This window comes from Pongo abelii, chromosome 7, assembly GCF_028885655.2.
Source record: "Pongo abelii isolate AG06213 chromosome 7, NHGRI_mPonAbe1-v2.0_pri, whole genome shotgun sequence".
In the NCBI taxonomy this organism is placed as follows: Eukaryota; Metazoa; Chordata; class Mammalia; order Primates; family Hominidae; genus Pongo; species Pongo abelii.
Window position 1 is genome coordinate 116,091,318 of NC_071992.2, and position 21,464 is coordinate 116,112,781.

The window sequence follows — 21,464 nt, forward strand, 5'->3', positions numbered from 1 at the left end:
TCACTGAAAATCAAACATTAAGAAATTAACGAATTATTAGGATAAAATTGTTTAGTTACCATTTTATAGTGGTTTACTTGGATGAAAGCATCAATAGCACCAAAAAAAGCAACTCGTTCAATAACTATTTACTAAGCACCTTTTACTTGGCTGGCACTATGCTAGGTGCTAGGGATGCAATGGTATTTACATCAAACATGCGATACTCTAGGACTTCACAGAGGTTACCGGGAAATAAAGTTAACAACTGATTTAAATAAAGTGAACTAAGTGCCATGACAGAGGATGTATAAGCTGCTATGGAAGTACACAGTTGGGATAACTGGTCCAGTCGGTTATGACAATACACAATAACAATAGTGTCGCTTTTTTCTGGGTAGCTGAATCCTCTGTTTGATAAAGTTGTACACAATACTGTATGATTTTCTTCTAGTTAACCTATCTCTTGACCCCATCACAAATATAAAACCCACCAAAAAGAAATGCCTTTTGAATTCCTACTCTGATCTTTTTTCTTCAGAGTTTTATTACAAAATCATTAAAATACGGGTATTCAGTCTTAATACTATTTCATTCACATATACTTGATTGTAATATTTAAACCCCAAATAAAATCAGAAATTTAAAAAACATCCATTTCCATTGTTTCACAGTACTTGTAGTAAAGAGAACCACTTATTTATTGTTGATTTCTAAAAGTAAATGTGATAAAATATTTTTCACCACCAAAGTGAAATAAAAGATTACATTCTAACGGGCTGGTGTATTAGTCCGTTTTCATGCTGCTGATAAAGACATACCCGAGACTGGGAAGAAAAGGAGGTTTAATTGGACTTACAGTTCCACATGGCTAAGGAGAACTCAGAATCATGGCGGGAGGCAAAAGGCACTTCTTACATAGAGGTGGAAGAGAAAATGAGGAAGAAGCAAAAGTGGAAACCCCTGATAAACCCATCAGATCTCCTGAGACTTATTCACTATCCTAAGAATAGCACAGGAAAGACCTGCCCCCATGACTCAGTTACCTCCTCCTGGGTCCCTCCCACAACATATGGGAATTCACGTTGAGATTTGGGTGGGGACACCACCAAACCATATCATTCTGTCCCTGGCCCCCCCAAATCTCATGTCCACACATTTCAAAACCAATTATGCCTTCCCAACAGTTCCCCAAAGTCTTAACTCATTTCAGCATTAACTCAAAAGTCCAGTCCAAAGTCTCATCTGAGATAAGGCAAGTCCCTTCTGCCTATGAGCCTGTAATACAAAAGCAAGCTAATTACTTCCTAGATACGATGGGAGTACAGGTATTGGGGAAATGCAGCTGTTCCAAATGGGAAAAATTAGCCAAAACAAAGAGGTTACAGGGCCCATGGAAGTCCGAAAACCAGTGGGGCAGCCAAATTTTAAAGCTCCAAAATGATCTCCTTTGATTCCAGGTCTCACATCCAGGTCACGCTGATGTAAAAGGTAGGTTCCCATGGTCTTGGGCAGCTCTGCCCCTGTGGCTTTGCAGGGTATAGCCTCCCTCCTGGCTGCTTTCATGGGTTGGCATTGAATGTCTGCAGTTTTTCTAGGCACATGGTGCAAGCTGTCAGTGGATCTACAATTCTGGGGTTTGAAGGATGGTGGCCCTCTTCTCACAGCTCCACTAGGCAGTGCCCCAGTAGGGACTCTGTGTGGGGAATCAAACCCCACATTTCCCTCCCTCACTGCCCTAGCAGAGGTTGTCCATGAGGGCCCCACCCCTGCAGCAAACTTTTGCCTGGGCATCCAGGCGTTTCCATGCGTCTTCTGAAATCTAGGCAGAGGTTCCCAAACCTCAATTCTTGACTTCTGTACACCCACAGGCTCAACACCACGTGGAAGCTGCCAAGCCTCTGAAGCCACAGCCCAAGCTGTACACTGGCCCCTTTCAGCCATGGCTGGAGTGGCTGGGACACAGGGCACCAAGTCCCTAGGCTGCACACAGCACAGGGACCCTAGGCCAGGCCCATGAAACCACTTTTTCCTCGTGGGCCTCCAGGCTTGTGATGGGAGGGGCTGCTGTAAAGGTCTCTGACACGGCCTGGAGACATTTTCCCCATGGTCTTGGGGATTAACATTTGGCTCCTTGCTACTTATGCAAATTTCTGCAGCCAGCTTGAATTTCTCCCCAGAAAACGGGTTTTTCTTTTCTATCACATAGGCTGCAAATTTTCCAAACTTTTATGCTCTGCTTCCCTTATAAAACTGAGTGCCTTTAATGACACCCAAGTTATCTCTTGAATGCTTTGCTGCTTAGGAACTTCTTCTGCCAGATACCCTAAATCATCTTTCTCAAGTTTAAAGTTTCACACATTTCTAGGGCAGGGCCAAAATGGCACCAGTCTCTTTGCTAAAACATAACAAGAGTAACCTTTACTCCAGTTCCCAACAAGTTCCTCATCTCCATCTGAGACCACCTCAGCCTGGACTTTATTGTCCATACTGCTATAAGCATTGGGGCAAAGCCATCCAACAAGTCTCTAGGAAGTTCCAAAATTTCCCACTTTTTCTTGTCTTCTTCTGAGCCCTCCAAACTGTCCCAACCTCTGCCTGTTACCCAGTTCCAAAATCGCTTCCACATTTTCGGGTATCTTTTCAGCAACACCCCACTCTACTGGTACCAATTTACTATATTAGTCCATTTTCACACTGCTGATAAAGACATACCCGAGACTGGGAAGAAAAAGAGGTTTAATTGGACTTACAGTTCCACATGGCTGGGGAGACATCAGAATCATGGTGGGAGGCAAAAGGCACTTCTTACATGGTGGTGGAGAGAAAATGAGGAAGAACCAAAAGCGGAAACCCCTGTTAAACCCATCAGATCTCCTGAGACTTATTCACTATCCCGAGAATAGCACAGGAAAGACCTGCCCCCATGATTCAATTACCTCCTCCTGGGTCCCTCCCACAACACGTGGGAATTCTGGGAGATACAATTCAAGTTGAGATTTGAGTGGGGACACTGCCAAACCATATCAGCTGGGTAACCACAAAATGACAAAGGTGATCAGACCAAGAGATCAGTATGACTGCAATATATAAAAGACAATAACAGAGTGTCTCATGATGGACTAGAAATAGGATTCCAGATTCCTTCATCATACTACTGACATTTTTCACATGTAAAGTAAATGTTTCTGTTTCCTTTTGCATTATTCTGTAATAAAATAAGAAAAATTCATAAGATATTGGGAAATGTGAGTATTTAAAATGACCCATTAAACTGAATAGACAACATTGCATTTCATTTTTTAAAAATATGTCAAGGAACTGGATCTTTGATTTTTAAGATCTAAAAAGTCACTGAAGGAATGTCATTTAGGCCAGGCAGAAATCAAGAGTATAAAATAGCAATACTGTTCATATGACAGATGAAGATATGGTTTGATCTGAGCCACAGAAAGAGAGGGCTTAGGTCGGGCACAGTGGCTCACACTTGTAATCCCAGCACTTTGGGAGGTCAATGCGGGCAGATCACTTGAGGTCAGGAGTTTGTGACCAGACTGCCAAACATGGTGAAACCCCATCTCTACTAAAAATACAAAAATTAGCCGGGTGTGGTGGCAGGCACCTGTAATCCCAGCTACTCAGGAGGCTGAGGTAGGAGAATTGCTTGAACCCAGGAGACGGAAGTTGCAGTGAGCTGAGATCACACCACTGCACTCCAGCCTGGATGACAGAGTGAGGCTCCGTCTCAAAAAAAAAAAAAGAAAGAAAGGGCTTAAATAAATTAAATAATTAAATTAATCAAAGAATTAACTTCATAAATTAAGAGAATCAAGACTGAAATAAATTTCCTAAAAACAAATTAACTTCTCTTATAGAGAAAAGAAGTTAAGACTAAGTGAAGAATATTAACTAGTAAATTGATCCTGATGTGAAAGATGTCTCAGAAAATTTATGAGTAAATATAATTTACATAAATATAATTTAGCCTCCAAAAACCCTTTGTGGAATTAGAAAGGATATAGATGAAAATTTAATATTTAGCAGCTAATCAAAATTTTATAGCAAGTTAAGTAAGAAGTTAAAATTTCAGGCAGATTTCCCTCACATATGTCTATATCTAACTCATACTTTAAATTGCTTTGTTAAAATAACATATAAGAGCTACATTTAAATCTATGCATAGATTGTGAACACAGATACGTATATATATCAGTTACCCATATACAAACAAAAAAATTATGAAACTATCTTCAAATTTTCTCCTGGTATTAGTAATTTGTTCAACAGTAGAACTTATCTCTTTCTTAGCCTGGCACAGTAGCTCATGCCTGTAATCCCAGCACTTTGGGAGGCCCAGGTGGGTGGATCACTTGAGGTCAGGAGTTTGAGACCAGCCTGGTCAACATGGTGAAATCCCGTGTCTACTAAAAACACAAATATTAGACAGGCATGGTGGTGCGTGCCTATAATCCCAACTACTCTGGAGGCTGAGGCAGGAGAATCGCTTGAACCTGGGAGGCAGAGTGTGCAGTGAGCCAAGATCCTGTGAGATCATGCCACTGCACTCTAGCCTGAGGAGACAGAGCTAGACCATGCCTCAAAAAGAAAAAAAACAAAAACAAACAACAACAACAACAACTTATCTCTTTCTTGCTGTTCTATGAATGGAACATGCAAACTCAAATCATTTTTGGAAACGATTTATAAATCGTTTAAGTACTTTGTAAATAACTTAGTAAATCTTCTTACTTAAATCTGTCTTTTCCAAGCAGCCCAAATTTGTCAGAATTTCCAGATTAAAGAAATGAAATCTGTGCCTGTAGCTCTAGAATTTTTTAAAGTATTTATTTGAAATGTGTTACTTATAAGGGTATATTAACTAAGACTCCCATTATGAATAACTATATACTTCCAATAATTTACTCTTTATGTCTTCCTAGTTATTAATATTCAGTAAATTTTACTTAACCAGAGACTGAAATTATAGAATAAATTCAACAGAACTTCTGAAAATATTTTATTTATATTTCATTTCAGTCAAGTACTCATTTTCCAAATCTATAAGGCCATCTGTCTAGAGTTCAAAATCTTTAATATTATTTGAAAAACTATTTTTTTAAAAATGATTGAAGAAATGTCAAGAGTGATGAAATGCACAAATTTAAAATGTTACATAAAACAATAAAATACATACATATAACAACAATGAAAATTCTTTATTTAAAATACCAAGTTATTAAAATGGGTAAAATGACACAGTAAAATTTTTTCAAAACAACTTTAAAGAAAACATACAATGACATGGATTATAATATATACAAAATAGGAAATTAATCATCACCTGTCATTAATGGGAAGATTTGCATGTATTCAAAATATTCATAATTTTAAGTCAGATAAATAGAACACTGCATGGGGGAGTTCTATATTTAGTCTCTTCAGAGGCGTTTTAAATTCCGCTTACTCTGGGCACTTCCTGGGAGAGCATCTTTTCTATTTCTTGGCTTTGCTGCTCCTCTACTACATTCTTCAGACCCATGATAAGCACACAGACATAACACACAAAAGTCAAAACCACAGGCTGTTCGGCTACACAGTCCCCTTTTCTTATATGGCTGGTACTTAGCAGGGGACTGGCACCTTGGGCAAGGTTTTAATGCTTCATCAGTAAAAAGTGTTTTGGCAACCTGCAGTGAAAGCACACACACTAAATCTTCTGGTTTCATATAGAGGAGCACTTTATTTCAAGCTCTGTAAATATTTATTTCTAATAACTTATGACATAATAAATACTCACCTTAACATATTCTTCCTGTTTACTACTTAAGTGAGTAACAGAAGAGCTTGCTAGAGGTGTCAAAACTTCTCCCCAGGGAGATAATGTTGACCCTTGCTCTCTCTGAGAACCAGGTATCCTAGCCTGTGCCTGCACAGATCTTAAAGCTGAGCGATTTAAAAGCTGGAGCCGAGTGGCAGCATCCTCGACATTTAATACAGCCCCCTGTGGTAAAGGACAAGAGGCATCAATACTGCAATACCAAAACAGTTCCAGGATAGCTTTCTGATGCACACGGATTTATATGCTTTGAAGAGGTTTTTTGCCATCAGAATTCTCTCCCTAGGCCATTCCTTTTCAGGGGAAAAAAAAAACAAAAAAACAACCAACCAACCTTTTCTCACCTAACATATAAAAGTTAAATAAATATAAAAAGAAAAAAATTTAAATTAAATTCTACATCTAAGTTTGTATGGCTGGTTATTTTTCCATTTATTTTAAACTTGGTTCAGCAAACCTTTCCTGTAAAGGACCAGATAATATAATATATAATCTGGACTTTGTGGGCCATGTAGTTGCAGCTACTCAACTCTGCGGTTGTAGAAAAAGCAGCTGTAGACAAGAAGTAAACAAAAGAGTGGAGAAAACCATCAAATAACTTTCTTTTATAATTTTTTTTGTTTTGGTTAATAATACATTAGAATAGTTCAAGTAGAAAGCAACCAGTCTATGTTGGAATAGGACAGCAAAGGGCCCCAGGAAGGATGTCTCTGAGGAAAAGAAGGAACAGGTAGAATACCTGATTTGTTTGGACTTACACAGAGGAGACTTTCAGTTCTGGTGGATAATGGGAGATGAATCAGGGATCTGTATAGAGAAACACTAAGCAAAAATAAATAAATAAAAGAGAGAGAGAAAAAACTATGCAATTATTAACTCTGGAGGGAAAAAGTTACACTAGAACAGAAGTGTAATCATAGTGTACAACATACTACAGCTGTGAAAAAAGTTATAATAATCTCAACACAATCTTTATAATGTCAGCACCTAATTCTGATTCATTCCCAAATGGTGGTGTAATTATAGTCATAAGACAGGAGAAGAGAGAAAGGAATTCAGAGAGAGAGGGGTTATGTAAGTAGTGGCAGTAGTAGTGAGAGGTTAGAGAACCTAATCCTTCTATAGAAAATAGTAAAGAAATGACAGGGAAATATAATTATTTAGAAATACGGAGCTAAACACTAGAAGAAAGTGTTGAAAATGATTGTCTTGATGGAACAAGAATCAAGAGTATGAAGGCATAATGGTATATTTTGTTATGATAGTCCAGTTTGACTTTTTAAACCATGTATTACTTTGAAAAAGATTTTAAAAAGCAAGTCAAAATAAGAAAAAGAGCATAAGAAAGGGGGAAAAGTACAGTTCTTTAAGAAACTGAGTTTCTAAAAAAGTGATTGCTAGAATATGAGGATAGATTTTTTTTTTTTTTGAGACAAAGTTTAACTCTGTCATCCAGGCGGGAGTGCAGTGGCATGATCTCAGCTCACTGCAACCTCCACCTCCCAGGTTCAAGCGATCCTCCCACCTCAGCCTCCCAAGTAGCTGGGATTACAAGCCTGCACCACCACACCCAGCTAATTTTTGTATTTTTAGTAGAGACAGGGGTTCCACCATGTTGGTCAGGCTGGTCTTGAACTCCTGATGTCAAGTGATCCACCAACCTCGGCTTCCCAAAGTGCTGGGATTACAGGCATGAGCCACTGTGCCTGGCCAAATATGAGACTATTTCTTTTCTTTTCTTTTTTTTTTTTTTTTGAGAATAGAACATTTCATTATTTGGAGTTACATGGAGGGTTGCCAGCACAACAATATGCTTCTTCCTTAGAGGAGTTAAGGAGTATATGGAGCCAAATGTTTAAATATTAATAAGTGCATGCTTAAACAACTGTTTTTTAAGTCTGTCCCTAGCATACAGGGCAGCATTTGAAAAAGAGATGTTAAGAAGGCAATTAATATCTTCCCTATGACAAACTCCCAGAGCCAGCAGCTGCAGAAGCAGCCAGGAGCTCTGAACAGGTGAAAAGGTAAAGCTTTTCTTCAAAATAAAAAAGAAAGTCAAAGTTTTAGTTAATAGCAGTCCCTGATAGTTCACTTTAATGAGAAACCTGCCAATCTATATCTGGGTGTTCATATTTGTTTATGCCACGCTTTATTCCAATTATTATATTTTGTCAAATTAGAAATTTACTTATAGTATGTTATTAAATATTTTTCACTAGATCAAGAATGAATTAGTGAACTCTCAGAATCTTTTCTGGCCTAAAGTTGAATCTATAATCAAACATGGGTGCTAGTCATCAGATGCCTATTACACAAAATAGCATGCCTGAGAGGAATCCATCAGCTTCTATAGGACTTTTCTTGTAACTTTAAAGCCAGAATTCAAATCCTCAAGGGAGTGCAAGTTTATGTTGCTTCACAGGTACTGATGTGCTTTGCTCACTCACCTTCAGGCTTGTACATATGCTACTTTCTCTGCTAAAACCCTCTTCTCTGTGTTCACCTGGCTAACTGCTAACTCATTATTCAGGTCTCAGTAGAGATGCACTTCTCTTGATTCCCAAGTATCAGTCAAAAACTCCTTTAAATAACTCTGGGCTTCCTCTAACACACCTGGATTGTAGTCACCTATTTACCTATATCACCCTCAAGGTGTTATGCTCCAAAAGAGCAGGAACCATGTCAGAAATGTTCACCATTGTAATCTGAGCACTGGCACAGTTACTAACATGTAATGTCCACTCAAAAGACTGAATTAAAAATGCTATAAGGGTATCTCATTATCATTAGGATCCAGCATATCATTGGTATTCAAATGCTGTTAAGAGTACACCCACGTAAGCAGCAACAAAGCCCAACAAGATATTCTTTTTTTTTTTTTTTTTTTTGAGACAGAGTCTCACTCTGTCACCCAGGCTGGAGTGCAGTGGCGCGATCTCGGCTCACACTGCAAGCTCTGCCTCCTGGGTTCACGCCATTCTCCTGCCTCAGCCTCCCAAGTAGCTAGGACTACAGGCGCCCGCCACCACGCCCGGCTAATTTTTTGTATTTTTTTAGTAGAGATGGGGTTTCACCGTGTTCGCCAGGATGGTCTCAATCTCCTGACCTCGTGATCCGCCCGCCTCGGCCTCCCAAAGTGCTGGGATTACAGGCATGAGCCACCAAGCCCGGCCAACAAGATGTTCTTGATGCTTATGTTGTTTATTCCATTTACAGACTGGGTGAAAATTGAGTCTGGGAAAACTAAAGAATTTATGAGTGAATGTTTGTTAAATGGAAAAGGTTAAAAGATAGTAGGAAAACCAAATTAGGTTGTCTAGCAACATGAGATAATTATGTATTTATACAAATCCATTTTAGAGAAGTATTACATACATTACCTCAGAATCTGTTTTCAGTTGTGTGATATAAAACTTCCTCCTCCGATTTGCATTTTTATCTTGAACAACAATTTCACGCCAATTTCTGCTTACTTTCCAAACACTATAACAAAAAGATCCATCCTTATATTGCATACATTCTATAGGATTAACATTTTGTTGTATATGCTAACTAATGAGAAAAATTTGTTTTAAAGATTTCGGGCAGTAAATTTGAACCTAAAAATTTACATAAAAGTATGACGTGGTCAACATTGTTATTTCATATTAATTCATCATATAAAAGAATTCCAATTAAAATGTAAAGTATATGCCAGCATTATATAGATAGATTACTTTTATAAATGGTCATATAAAGCCAGTATGAGTCCACTGGGAGACTGATTAAGAGGATTTAACTTCAAATGTAACATTAAAAATTTGGAACAAGAGATGCAGGAAATGATTGTCATCTATAACACAAGAGGTTTCATCAATTTCTCCTATTCCTGTGTTTAACAGATCTGTCATTTTGATTACATAAACACAAGTACAATTAATCCTTCATTGGCATTACTAAGTGCCAACTATAAATACTATTATGGGTCGCACCACAGAGTTCCTATTTCATTAACCAAAGTTTATGAAAATGAAGCAGCTAAAGAAAAAACACAATTTTTGTCCAGTGATTGCTGATTTATCAATAACTTTGATAATATTATTATTAAAAAGTAATATTTTGACTGTTAATCTCATCTTTTTTTGTTATTCTAACAAATCGAAAGGAGTAAGGTCAGAAAAGATTGAAATAAGTCACTTCTTACAGAGGGTCCCAGTTGTCAACGCTACTATTCTTCCAGCTACCATGCCCACTTCAATTGCCACTGACTCTCTAGGCTGATATATGTGCCCTATATCAGAGGGAAGGAAAGGAACAGGCAGAAAGTCACCCAATAATGGGGAAGAAATGAACTACATAATTGGGTATTTGCCACAGATATTGCAACTGATCAACTCTCAAGTTACTAGGAACAGTACTGCCAACATAGTTACATACTTTGCAGTACAAATACTGTATGTTTGGAGAGATGGGAAGGAGAGGTAATTGTTGAAATATGACTGAAAATCAACTGCTCACATAAGCAAGCACCCAAAAGTGTCACCCAATTTTAATTTTAACTGGTCCAAATACTCCAGCATATAAAAATAGCATTCCTGGCCGGTCACAGCGGCTCACACCTGTGACCCCAGCACTTTGGGAGGCCAAGGCAGGAGGATTGCTAGAGCCTAGGAGTTTGAGACCAGCCTGGGCAACGTAGTAAGACCCCATCCACACCAAAAATATTTTTAAAATCCTATATCTCAGCCATCTCCTTAATTTTTTAAACAGTTTATCGTTTGAACATTTTTAAAAGGCACACAATATGGGTGCACTAATCTGTTTATTATCCTACTTAAGATACACCAAATACATTCTTGATCAAATCTATTCCAGAAAGCCTTAAATCTTAGTAACAGTTTATGGAAAAATACTGCATTAGAAATCAGAGGACTCATTATAGACCTAGATCTATGCCTGTCTCCTTGAGTGGCTGTTAGCAGGTCACTTCTCTGGGGCTCATTTCCTCATCTGCAAAACATGTGAACTAGATACCTTAGAAGACTTCCAGCTAAGAAATCCTACAGTTCTCTACAATAGACATATAATTAATGTATGGAGGAAAGATAAAGGGCTTTGATAGAAGTAGTGGCCATAAAAACAAGGACAGAACAGGCAGTGGCTCACACCTGTAATCCCAGCACTTTGGGAGGCCGAGGTGGGAGGATCACTGGAGCCCAGGAGTTGCAGACCAGCCTGGGCAACATAGTGAGACCCCATCTCTACAAAAACTAAAAACAAAACAAAAAAACCAAGGACCCTGTAAAAAACTCTTTTGACATATACCTATCAAGAAAGAGGCTCACTAACTTCCCGCATGTTCCTCCATAACCATCATCTTGCAGAAATCCTGTTCCACATGACTTCTCTCCTTCATTGCCATGGCATTCTCATGGGTCTTGTCTTCTGATAGTCCTGTAACTCCCCCAAATTGGCATGAACAGAGTCTCATTTTAGTCTTTGTAACCTTAGTTCCCACCCTCAATATTCTGAAATGTATTTCTCTTTATTATGTAGCAGCATTCAATCTACTGCAACATCTATGAACACAAATTCTTCAGTTTCTAATTTCTTGAAATTCCCCAAAGTAATTAACTTTCACCTCTGTGTTAACAATAAAAATGAAATAAGCCACATTCCCCTGGTCTCTGGAAAGATCAAACCCTAAAATAAAAGCTAACGATTGTTTTTAAATTTTAGAACTTAAATAATTAAGTGGTATTATTTGTACACTGTCATTTCTCAGTCACCACAATGCATTACATTATTTCTGACCAAGTGTCATAACTTTAATACTGCTTGCAATCTGACAATATGATCTGAACTATTAAATCATTAAACAACTTCCATGGAATAGAGCTTGCCATCTTGAAAATTTAAAATTCAACTTTTAGCAACTCTCTTTCCAAATGACAGTGATAAGAACTTTATTCAGAAAAAAAAGACTATATCATTGCTACTTAAGCAGGCTTTTAAACAGAAGGATCAGCAGGCGCGGTGGCTCACATCTCTAATCCCAGCACTTTGGGAGGCCGAGATGGGCGGATCTTGAGGTCAGGAGATCAAGACCATCCTGGCGAACACGGTGAAACCTCGTCTCTACTAAAAATACAAAAAATTAGCTGGGCGTGGTGGCGGGCGCCTGTAGTCGCAGCTACTTGGGAGGCTGAGGCAGGAGAATGGCGTGAACCCGGGAGGCAGAGCTTGCAGTGAGCCGAGATCATGCCACTGCACTCCAGCCTGGGCGACAGAGCGAGACTCTTGCTCAAAAAACAAAAACAAAAACAGAAGGATCTGTACTAGGTAGCTCTGTTGGGAAGTTCATTTAAACTACCTTTGATATAAGACAACAAAAGATAGAGATAATAAAACAAAATAAAGGACAACGACTCAAGTCACAGAAAAAATTTCCAACTTAAAAAAAGATGTTTTATTTCATAAACAACTCTTACTTCTTACCTGCATAGGCTCTCTGCAGTCAAGGAATCTAAAACCATAGCAAGAATATGCTTTAAATTTCTATATTTTAATTCTGTTAAGATGTCCAGTTTTTCTATACCCATTTTCTTGCCAATCAGTCCTGCAAGTATACACTGCAGTACAGCTATTTTCTCCCCATCCCCTTGCTCTAAGAATTCATGTCCACTATTTTCCTGGAATCTTTTCCTCTTGCTTTTCATGAACAGCTCATGTACCAATTGCAAGGCTGGGGTCTTTGATAAATTCTTTAAGCTAAAGGTCAAATCCCCACTGTCATCACTACTCAGCTGACCCTCTGAGATGGCAGAAGCAGCTGCTGCTCTTTTTTCAGAGTCAGGGTGGACAATCTGCTTTTCCTCTTCTGTCTCTGACTGCGAGCTTTGCTCCCGAAGGGTGGACAGTCTTCTCGACCTTCCAAGATGTCTTGTCTTTCTTATGGTGTCCCCAACTTTGGGAGTCCCCTTATGTTTCTGCAGTAGTTCTTGAAAAGAACCCTCCTGGTCAGAGAGGGAATCTTCTGATTTCTCCAAGCTAAGTGAGTTAAAACCACTGTCTTCAGGCGTTGAAATATTGCCTCTCACTTCAGGTGAAGGAGAAAGTATTTGACTTGCGTTAAATCTAATGTTTGCCACAAGATTACTTATCGGAGTCACAAATATGTCCTCATCTGTTCCACAAGTTGTCCCACTAACAGAGGAGCCCAGGAGCTCTGGACATGCATTCTCATCATTAATGCATAAACTGCTATCACTAAAGTCATGTGTGATAGAGTCTTTAAAATTATTGCCCTGAATTGGAGATATACATTCAACTTCAAATAGGCTACAGTCATCTTTGGAATCATCAATTGTGGAAGTCTTTTGCTGAGAAAAATTAAGCCTCAATTTTTGACTGCATGAAGTCACTTCTTCTGTTTTTAAAGTGCTAGTAACTAAAGGGCTAAAATTATTTGCCCTGGAAAAACCTGAGGCACTGCTTGGAATATTTTTTTCTAAGTTGATAACTTGGCTTATACTACTTTCTAAAGAACTATTTTGTGATTCAAAGTCCCCCTTTAGAAGAGCGAAAGATACATTCAACCTTCTGCGAGGTAAACATTTTTTCCCACTGATTTTAGGTGTTTCACAAAGTTCTGGGGTTTTATCCTTTTCCTTCCTAGGCAAGATACATTTCTTTTTTTGAGTGGGAGACTCTAAAGGATGTTTTAAGCCCAGGCCTGAAGTTTCAGGGTGCTCATAGAGTAATGGTGGGCCTTTTTCTTTCTTTCCAAGATATTCTTTATCTATATTATCAAAGCTACAAGATTTTAACTCATTGTAGCCACTATCTTGAAATGAAGATGTGGAACAAAAATCTCTGAAGGTGGAGTACTTGGAGTTGACAATTGGAGGAGAGTCCGCCCCATTTCCTGCTTCAGTGCCAGCTTGACCTGAGTGCCTTTGTGACATCTTCAAAATCTCCGTTTCTGCAAAGTGACAACAAAGTTATTCTGCCTTTGAAATGAGTATCCAGGCAGCTTATACCAAAATACATTATTCGTTATGAGTACAGATAATAATGGAAAATTGTATGACAATTTTTGAAAAGTTACTTTAAAAAAACAATTCTACTCCATAAAAAACTGATGTGTATCCTACTTAAAACGAGTTCTTGACATCACAAAGCCAAAATGTTCAGGTTATAAATATTCAAAGATCACTTGATTAATCATAGGCTAAGCATCATGCACACATATTTTATTGAACTACCCTAAAGAGAAAAAAACCTAGAAGCATTATTTTTAGGTTATTTTATTACCTTATGATTTTCACAGAACTAAACGATTTTGATTTTAATATTCCAGCTTATTTGTGTCAGCCTATATTAGTCTACTCAAAAAACGCTATATGCTACTTTTTAAACACCTTGGGGAATGTGTCAAATAATGAGTGCTGTCTCTAGATCTACCTGCAATCAGGCTGAACAACTCAAGTAATGTTCAAACATGTAACGTAGACCTGTTGTAGAAACCTAGTCCCCATAACCATTCACAAGGTGTGAATTCCCAGACTCAAGCCTTTGCAAAGACTGGCTCATTGATGAACTACTAACACATTCTTCTTGAGCTAACCATAATGAACCACTGCACCACAGATAGGGCCATTTCAAAGTTGGCATGTTGTACTTATTCATATCTCACTTTCTAAATATTTTGTGATGCAAGGTCCAGTTTCAGCCTTGAATTCACAGTTAATAGGCAATTATTTATGGGAAAACCACCATTTAAAATATTCTTGAAGTTGCAAATAAAGAATGCAATTCAATTACTTAAAGAACAGTTACTCAGTAGTTACATGAGCAAGGAATGACACTAAGAAATATTTTACTCCTTAAACTTTTCAACAGTGTCATCACATTCCTTCTTTTTAGAAACTTGAAATAAATCTTAACTCAAAGAAAGCTAACAAATTTGTTTTGACAAAAACAGTGTTAAGAAAAAAATTTATTATAGTTTTTGATATTTTTCATATCATTCCTTCAAATTCCTTTTCATGTCATTCCTTCAAAGTTTTCTCCAGGACAAATGCACAATTTTTCTCCATTAAAAGATCCTGGGAAGATCTATTTATTGGCTGTAATGTGACAGTAATTTATTTATGCTTAAATTTAATCAAATACATGAGTGAATGATTTTTGTTACAAAAGCAAATTGCTAAACACAAAATATTTCTTTATGGTTTGATGATCATTAAAAGATTATTTTTACTAAACAAAGTCTAAGTATTTTTTAACCTTTTAAATCTATACTCGTTTTTGATAAATGTCATACATGTCCCCTTCTGATCTACATCCTCTCAGATCACTGCTAACTTCTGCACATGGTCACAAACCAAATAGATTTATCAAACTGCTTTTTATAATTTTGTTATATTTTTAAACAATTTTGTTTTACAAATATTAAATTAATAAAGTAGAATGCATATTCAAATTACATCTCCACCCATGAACTGTTTTCTCCCTCTCTGAAAGTAATTCTGTTAAATAACACTTTTCACTCAATTTGGGTCACAGACCTTTTATTTTTAATTTTTTATTTTATTTTTTATTTTTTTTTGAGACGGAGTCTCGCTTTTTCGCCCAGGCTGGAGTGCAGTGGCGCGATTTCGGCTCACTGCAGCCACTGCCTCCCGGGTTCAACCTATTTTCCTGTATCAGCTTCCCCACTGACTGGGATTACAGGCGCCCACCACTACGCCCGGCTAATTTGTGTATTTTTAGTAGAGACGGGCTTTCACCATGTTGGCCAGGATGGTCTCGAACTCCTGACCTCAGGTGATCCACCCACCTTGGCCTCCCAAAGTGCTGAGATTACAGGCATTAGCCACCGCGCCCAGCAGGTCACGGTCCTTTTAATAGGTTATGGCAATTGTACTGCTACTTCACCACTAGGTGTCTCACAATGCTAGAATTTGGGAAACTCAGAGGCAAATTGTTAAAAACAAAGTGGGGAATGCAGATATAATCTCTTTCCCCTAAAATGTTATCCAAAAATCTATTCTGGCCAGTGGCTCACGCCTGTAATCCCAGCACTTTAGGAGGCCGCGGCGGGAGAAATGCTTGAGTCCAGGAGTTTGAGACCAGCCTGGGTAACATAGTGAGACCCCATCTCTTAAAAAAAAAAAAAAAGTTTCTGTTCACCTACACACTTGAAGTTGCCTCCAACGTCCTTTCTCTGCTATCATTTTCATCTTTCTACTACCCCAAGACGTTGGTCTCAAACGTGGTTCTTCGCAACTGAATTTTAAAATTATTCATGTAAAATCATGGACTGTCTGTTGTATTTTACGGACTCAACAGTTCACGGATAAATCAATCAAGCCTCTTCGATATTCATTTTTAAAAACTAGGCTTCTGATAAAAGGCTGAGAAAACTTATTCCTAAAGTGTTCTTTAAGGAAAAAAAAAAAAGCAGCGGCCGGGCGCGGTGGCTCACGCCTGTAATCCCAGCACTTTGGAAGGCCGGGGCGGGCGGATCACGAGGTCAGGAGAACGAGACCATCCTGGCTAACACGGTGAAAACCCCGTCTCCACTAAAAATACAAAAAAATTAGGCGGGCGTGGTGGCGGGCGCCTGTAGTCCCAGCTACTCGGGAGGCTGAGGCAGGAGAATGGCGTCAACCCGGGAGGCGGAGCTTGCAGTGAGCCGAGATCGCGCCACAGCACTCCAGCCTGGGCGACAGAGCGACTCCGTCTCAAAAAAAAAAAAAAAAAGAAAAAGAAAAAAAAAGAAAAAGCACCTACCACATCAGAGAATGAAATACTTACATTAAACCCAAATGTCCTTCATTTGTTAAAGTGGAAACTCTTACCATCAGTAAATCTTGAGCTCTTAGATGTCAAAGTTACGTAGGCTTCCAAACAAGAAATTCTCTCATCTTTGTCTTTAAAATTCATGCCAAAATAATGCCACTTAAAGAGGAAAACTTTAGTTTGCACAATTAATTGAAAGGTGCAGCAGCATCATGATTGCTCAAAGTCGAAGGGTACACAGGGTGCATGCCGCAGGGATTATTCCTAACACTTGAGAAGGTCTAAATCATTTTGAATTTCCTTCAGCCCTCCAGAAAATAGTTATCTTAATATCCTTGTTTTCTCCAGCTGGACTTAGACATGAGTAAACTCCCCAAATTCGGGTTCCTGAAAAGGCAGTGTGTGCTGCAGCCTGGCACTGACTCCCCCGAGGAGCTATGGCGGGTGGGTGGGTAACGGTCTCACCAGAGCGTCAAAAGATCCGCTAGGCCCAGAAAGCCAAGGGCAGCAGGGGATGGGCTGGCGTCACCGGGAACGGAGGAGTGAGGGCTGCCGCGCGCCTCCCTACGCCCAGCACCTGGAAGACACAGGGCGACGCGGGGCCGGGCCGCCGGGAGACCCGCTAACGGGCACTCGCCTGGGGTCCCCCCGCCGCCCGCCTGGAGGCCGCGGGGCCGGGCGAGGCGCCGAAACGGACAGGTGGGAGAGGAGCCGGGCAGCAGCCGCTGGATGCCCCGGGGAGGAGCCTCGGCCTCGCCCCCTGGGATGTGGGCTATGGCAACCCCAACGCCAGCTTCGCGTGGGGCCGCTGCCTTTACCTCCTTAGGTTTGAACGGCCCGCCCGGAGTAACCGCTACGCGCAGCCCCGCCCCGCGCCGCGCTGTCCCGCCCCTTCCTCCGGCTCTGCAGCGCTCCCGCCCGGCCGTCCGCAGGCCTGGGTCCTCGCTTGAGCGGGAGGAGCGCCCCCTCTCTCGCTCACTCCTGCACCCGTCCCGAGGCGGATCAGAAAGGCTCTGCCTCTCCCCGTTCCCACTTTGGGAAGCATTGCCGTATTTAGGAATGCTAACGTGGCCTACAGTGGGATGCCATTAGAAATCATGTATGAGAATGTTCGCTTGGAAATGTTTCTCCAAACTGTCAAATGCAAAAAGCAAGTTACAAACTGACCCCTTTTAGGTTAAAAATATGGGTATACACAGGATGAGGTCTGAAAGGTATGAATAACTTGGATGGATACGGTACCTTTGTACAGGATTATGTTTGCTTTTTAGTTGTGTCTTTTTATCTGTGTTTTCTTCTCATGTTTCAACAATGAATATATACAGATTTTGTGATAATAAAAAAAAGCTGAGCCAGGCCTGATGGCTCACGTCTGTAATCCCAGCACTTTGAGAGGCAGAGGTGGGAGGATCACTTGAGCCAAGGAATTCGAGACCAGCCTGGGCAACATAGTGAGACCCCCATCTCAAAAAAAAAGATGTAAAAAAAATGTATTCATAAAAACCAGAGTGAAATGTGTTCATTGTTTACAAACATCCCTTTTTGGGCATCATGAACTCCCAAGTACCCTCAAAGCCAAATAAATTTTTTAAACCCTAATTTTTTCATTCAATAAATATTTACTGGGCATCTATTATATGCCAGGGACACTCCTGCTGCTCTTGGCAGCTTCTTCCTAGTCTCCTTTTTCTGGCTTCTTTTACTTGGCCTACTCCCTAAATGAGAGGTCCTACCTCAGCATTTTTATTAGTTTATCATCCCATGCTTATGTAATTCTTATTCAGAACTTCAACCATCACTTTTAAGCCAATAACAGGCACTACCACCACTCTTCTCTGACTGGACATTTCTCCATCTGGATGTCCCTCAGTCATCCAAAACCAAACTCACTAAAATTATTATTATTATGAGACAGGGTCTTGCTCTGTCACCCAGGCTGGAGTGCCGTGGTGCGATCTTGGCTCACTGCAACCTCCACCTCCCAAGTTCAAACAATTCTCCTGCCTCAGCCTCCCAAGTAGCTGGGACTACAGGCACCTGCCACCACGCCTAGCTAATTTTTGTATTTTCAGTAAAGACAGAGTTTTGCCAGGTTAGCCAGGCTGGTCTCGAACTCCTGACCTCAGGTGATCCACCTGCCTCGGCCTCCCAAAGTGCTGACATTGCAGGCATGAGCCACTGTGCCCGTCCACTAACAGTTATTAAATTCCAACTATGTGCCAATTACTGTGCTAGGTACTGGGAATACAGAGCTGACACAGCCACAGTTACTGCTGTTAAGGAGCTCATTGGTATAGAGCAAGTGCTGTAACAGAGGAACAGTAGCAGCACAAAGGAAAGAAGAACCAGCTAACTCTACTGGAGAACAGAGTGCATGAGATAGATTTTGATGTACAAGTGGCAATTTAAAAGGCAGACAACAGGAAATTCCAAACTTAAAGTGTACAAGAGCAGGAAAATTTCAAACTCAAAACAAAATGTGCAAGAGCAGTTGGGCACATGGAGAAACTGCAAATAATTTGTTATAGGCAGAAACTAAGAGTTGTTGGAGGAAAGGATTAGAGAAAATTCTTGAGAAGCGAAGAAGCTAAGTCTTGGAAAGTTCTGGATGCACGTTAAGAGTCTGAAGAGCATTTTAGAAAGTCCACTCTGGTGGCAGAATGGAGGACAGAATGAAGAGAGGCAAGGGTGGCTGCCAGGAGACCAGTAGGAAGCTACCGCATTTCTCCAGAAGGCAGTGGGGGTGGAGCAGAACCAAGACGTGACATGTTCAGTTGGCAGAATCAACTGCATGGGGCAAGGAGTGAGGGAATGAAGAGTATAGGCTTGGGAGAAAATAAGATGCATTTAGTGTGAGGTTGTTAAGTTTGAGGTACCTGTAGGATTGTAAAGAATTAATGAATTACACATTCTTCAAGACAGCACCTCTCTGAAGCCTACCCCCACACTCCCTGGTAGAGTGAATAGTACCCTCTCTAGCTCTTCAAACAAATCTCTATTACAGCCATTTTACCCTTTCCTGCCCCACATTTGCAATTCTCCTGCAGAATTCTACTGAATTTTCTCTGTGTAGTTTACTACCTTCTAAAATCCCATATTATCTACTCATTTTTGGTTAATGTCTGCTCCCCATCTCCATCCCAATGTAAACATGGCAGGGAATTTTGCCTATGGTTAAATAAAATCCACATAACCCCAAAACCATTTAAACATTGCCCTTTTCTTTTTTCTCCAGTTAATTTATTTTTCTTGAGATATTTTATTATGTCTGAGGAGTAAAAGACTATATCATATCTCCTTTATATTGTTCAAGGAAGAATCATTGTCACCTCTCCCCACCTAAAAATGGGCAAAAAGACACCTAGTTATATGTAGTTTGCCTGAGCTTTACTTACATACCCCAGATTGAAGCCACTGAGCTGTAATTTCATATTCTTTACTCACCACAGTCTTTTGCCTTTTTGCTTCCCTTTTTTTTTTTTTTTTTTTTTTTAGAGACAGAGTTTCACTTTGTCACCCAAGCTGAAGTGAAGTGGGGCAATCTCAGCTCCCTGCAACCTCTGCCTCCCGGGTTCAAGCGATTCTTGCACCTCAGCCTTCCAAGTAGCTGAGATTACAGGTACGTGCCACCACGCCTGGCTAATTTTTTGTATTTTTAGTAGAGACAGGGTTTCATCATGTTGGCCAGGCTGGTCTTGAACTCCTGACCTCAAGCAATCTGTCCGCCTCAGCCTCCCAAAGTGCTGGAATTACAGGCGTGAGCCATGGTGCCCAGCCCTTTGCTTTCCTTTCTTGCATTGGGTGTCATCCCATCATTGACTTCAGAACTCTAAAACCTACCTGCTTGCCACAAAATCTGATGCTTCTTTTTGGGACCATCCAATAAAATGTAATGGGAGATTTCCCAAATTACCATGATATTCAAGCTATCTGGATATATTTAAGTGAATATAATCAAGGAAAAAGGAAAGACAGAGATTCAGGGAAAAAAATAGCAACTTCCATCTCCATAACCTTCTTAATAAAGAGTTAAAAGCACTGTTGTCCAGGATGGCAAGACAACTACCCCCATTAAAACAGAGCAATGCAATGATGTCTGGCATGTAGCACATGCTCAGAAAAAGTTAATGCTATCATTGATAATAGTGTAGCTTACACAGACCAAACTCCCAAGTGATCCTAGAACTACCAGTCTTTGCTGATAGGAAAGAGCATGTTAGATTGGGAACTAGCACCAACATGAATTCTTGTTGAAATTCTGGATCTTCTTGCTATGACTTGTCAGTACTTTGCCCTTTTGTAGGACCTCAGGACCCATTTGTATTCTACATATGTTGATCCATTCTGATCTCCATAAATTGTTCTGCACGAGAATTATCTTGATATTTCAACTGGAGAGTTAATATACAAGATAGCTTGTAAATATGAAAGTCTGACTTTTGGGATCACTCTGTCATCTTTCTCTTAGGATAACAATGGTTCCATCTAATAGTTCTTACAGGGAAGCCTATTGTGCCTCTTGTATTAGATCACCTCTTTGGTTAAGAGGAGAGGTACTTTGTAACAGGGCTAATGGTTAAAATATTTATGCTCTGTTAGCCTGTCTGTGAAGAAAGAAGCCAGGAAGTGCTGTGTTTCCCTGAAAGGTTTGTAAATGGCATCTTCTTGGAAAGATCAACTTAAATCTCTCAAGCTGGTCTGGGGAGATGCAATCGAAGGAGTTTGAACTTCTGGAAGTGAAAGGTGAAGCTCAAAGCTCTCAGATTTCTGGATGGAGAGCCAGAAAGGAGTATAACCTGCTTAATAAAATATCAGACATAGTGCGTGTTGGAAGAAAAAACGCCTACTTCTTTCATTAACT

The 21,464-nt window shown here is 39.9% G+C and overlaps 1 protein-coding gene across 4 annotated transcripts; it reads right to left on the minus strand.

Moving 5' to 3' along the window:
- Positions 1-4,913: 4,913 nt before the first annotated feature.
- On the minus strand, positions 4,914-17,485 carry FBXO43 (F-box protein 43). Of its 4 annotated transcripts, none has more exons than XM_002819326.4 (5): positions 16,663-17,485; positions 12,293-13,778; positions 9,196-9,298; positions 5,777-5,980; positions 4,914-5,666 (listed from the first exon to the last, which is right to left on the minus strand). In XM_002819326.4, exons 1-5 carry the CDS (start codon positions 16,745-16,747, stop codon positions 5,418-5,420), a joined length of 2,127 nt encoding a protein of 708 aa, XP_002819372.2. In that variant the 5' UTR covers positions 16,748-17,485; the 3' UTR covers positions 4,914-5,417. The 4 variants fall into 4 exon arrangements, with proteins under 4 accessions (XP_002819372.2, XP_054375203.1, XP_054375205.1 ...); XM_054519228.2 differs by having other exon boundaries at positions 17,069-17,463; XM_054519230.2 differs by lacking the exon at positions 4,914-5,666 and adding an exon at positions 6,574-6,637 and having other exon boundaries at positions 5,864-5,980; positions 16,663-17,463.
- Positions 17,486-21,464: the final 3,979 nt, after the last annotated feature.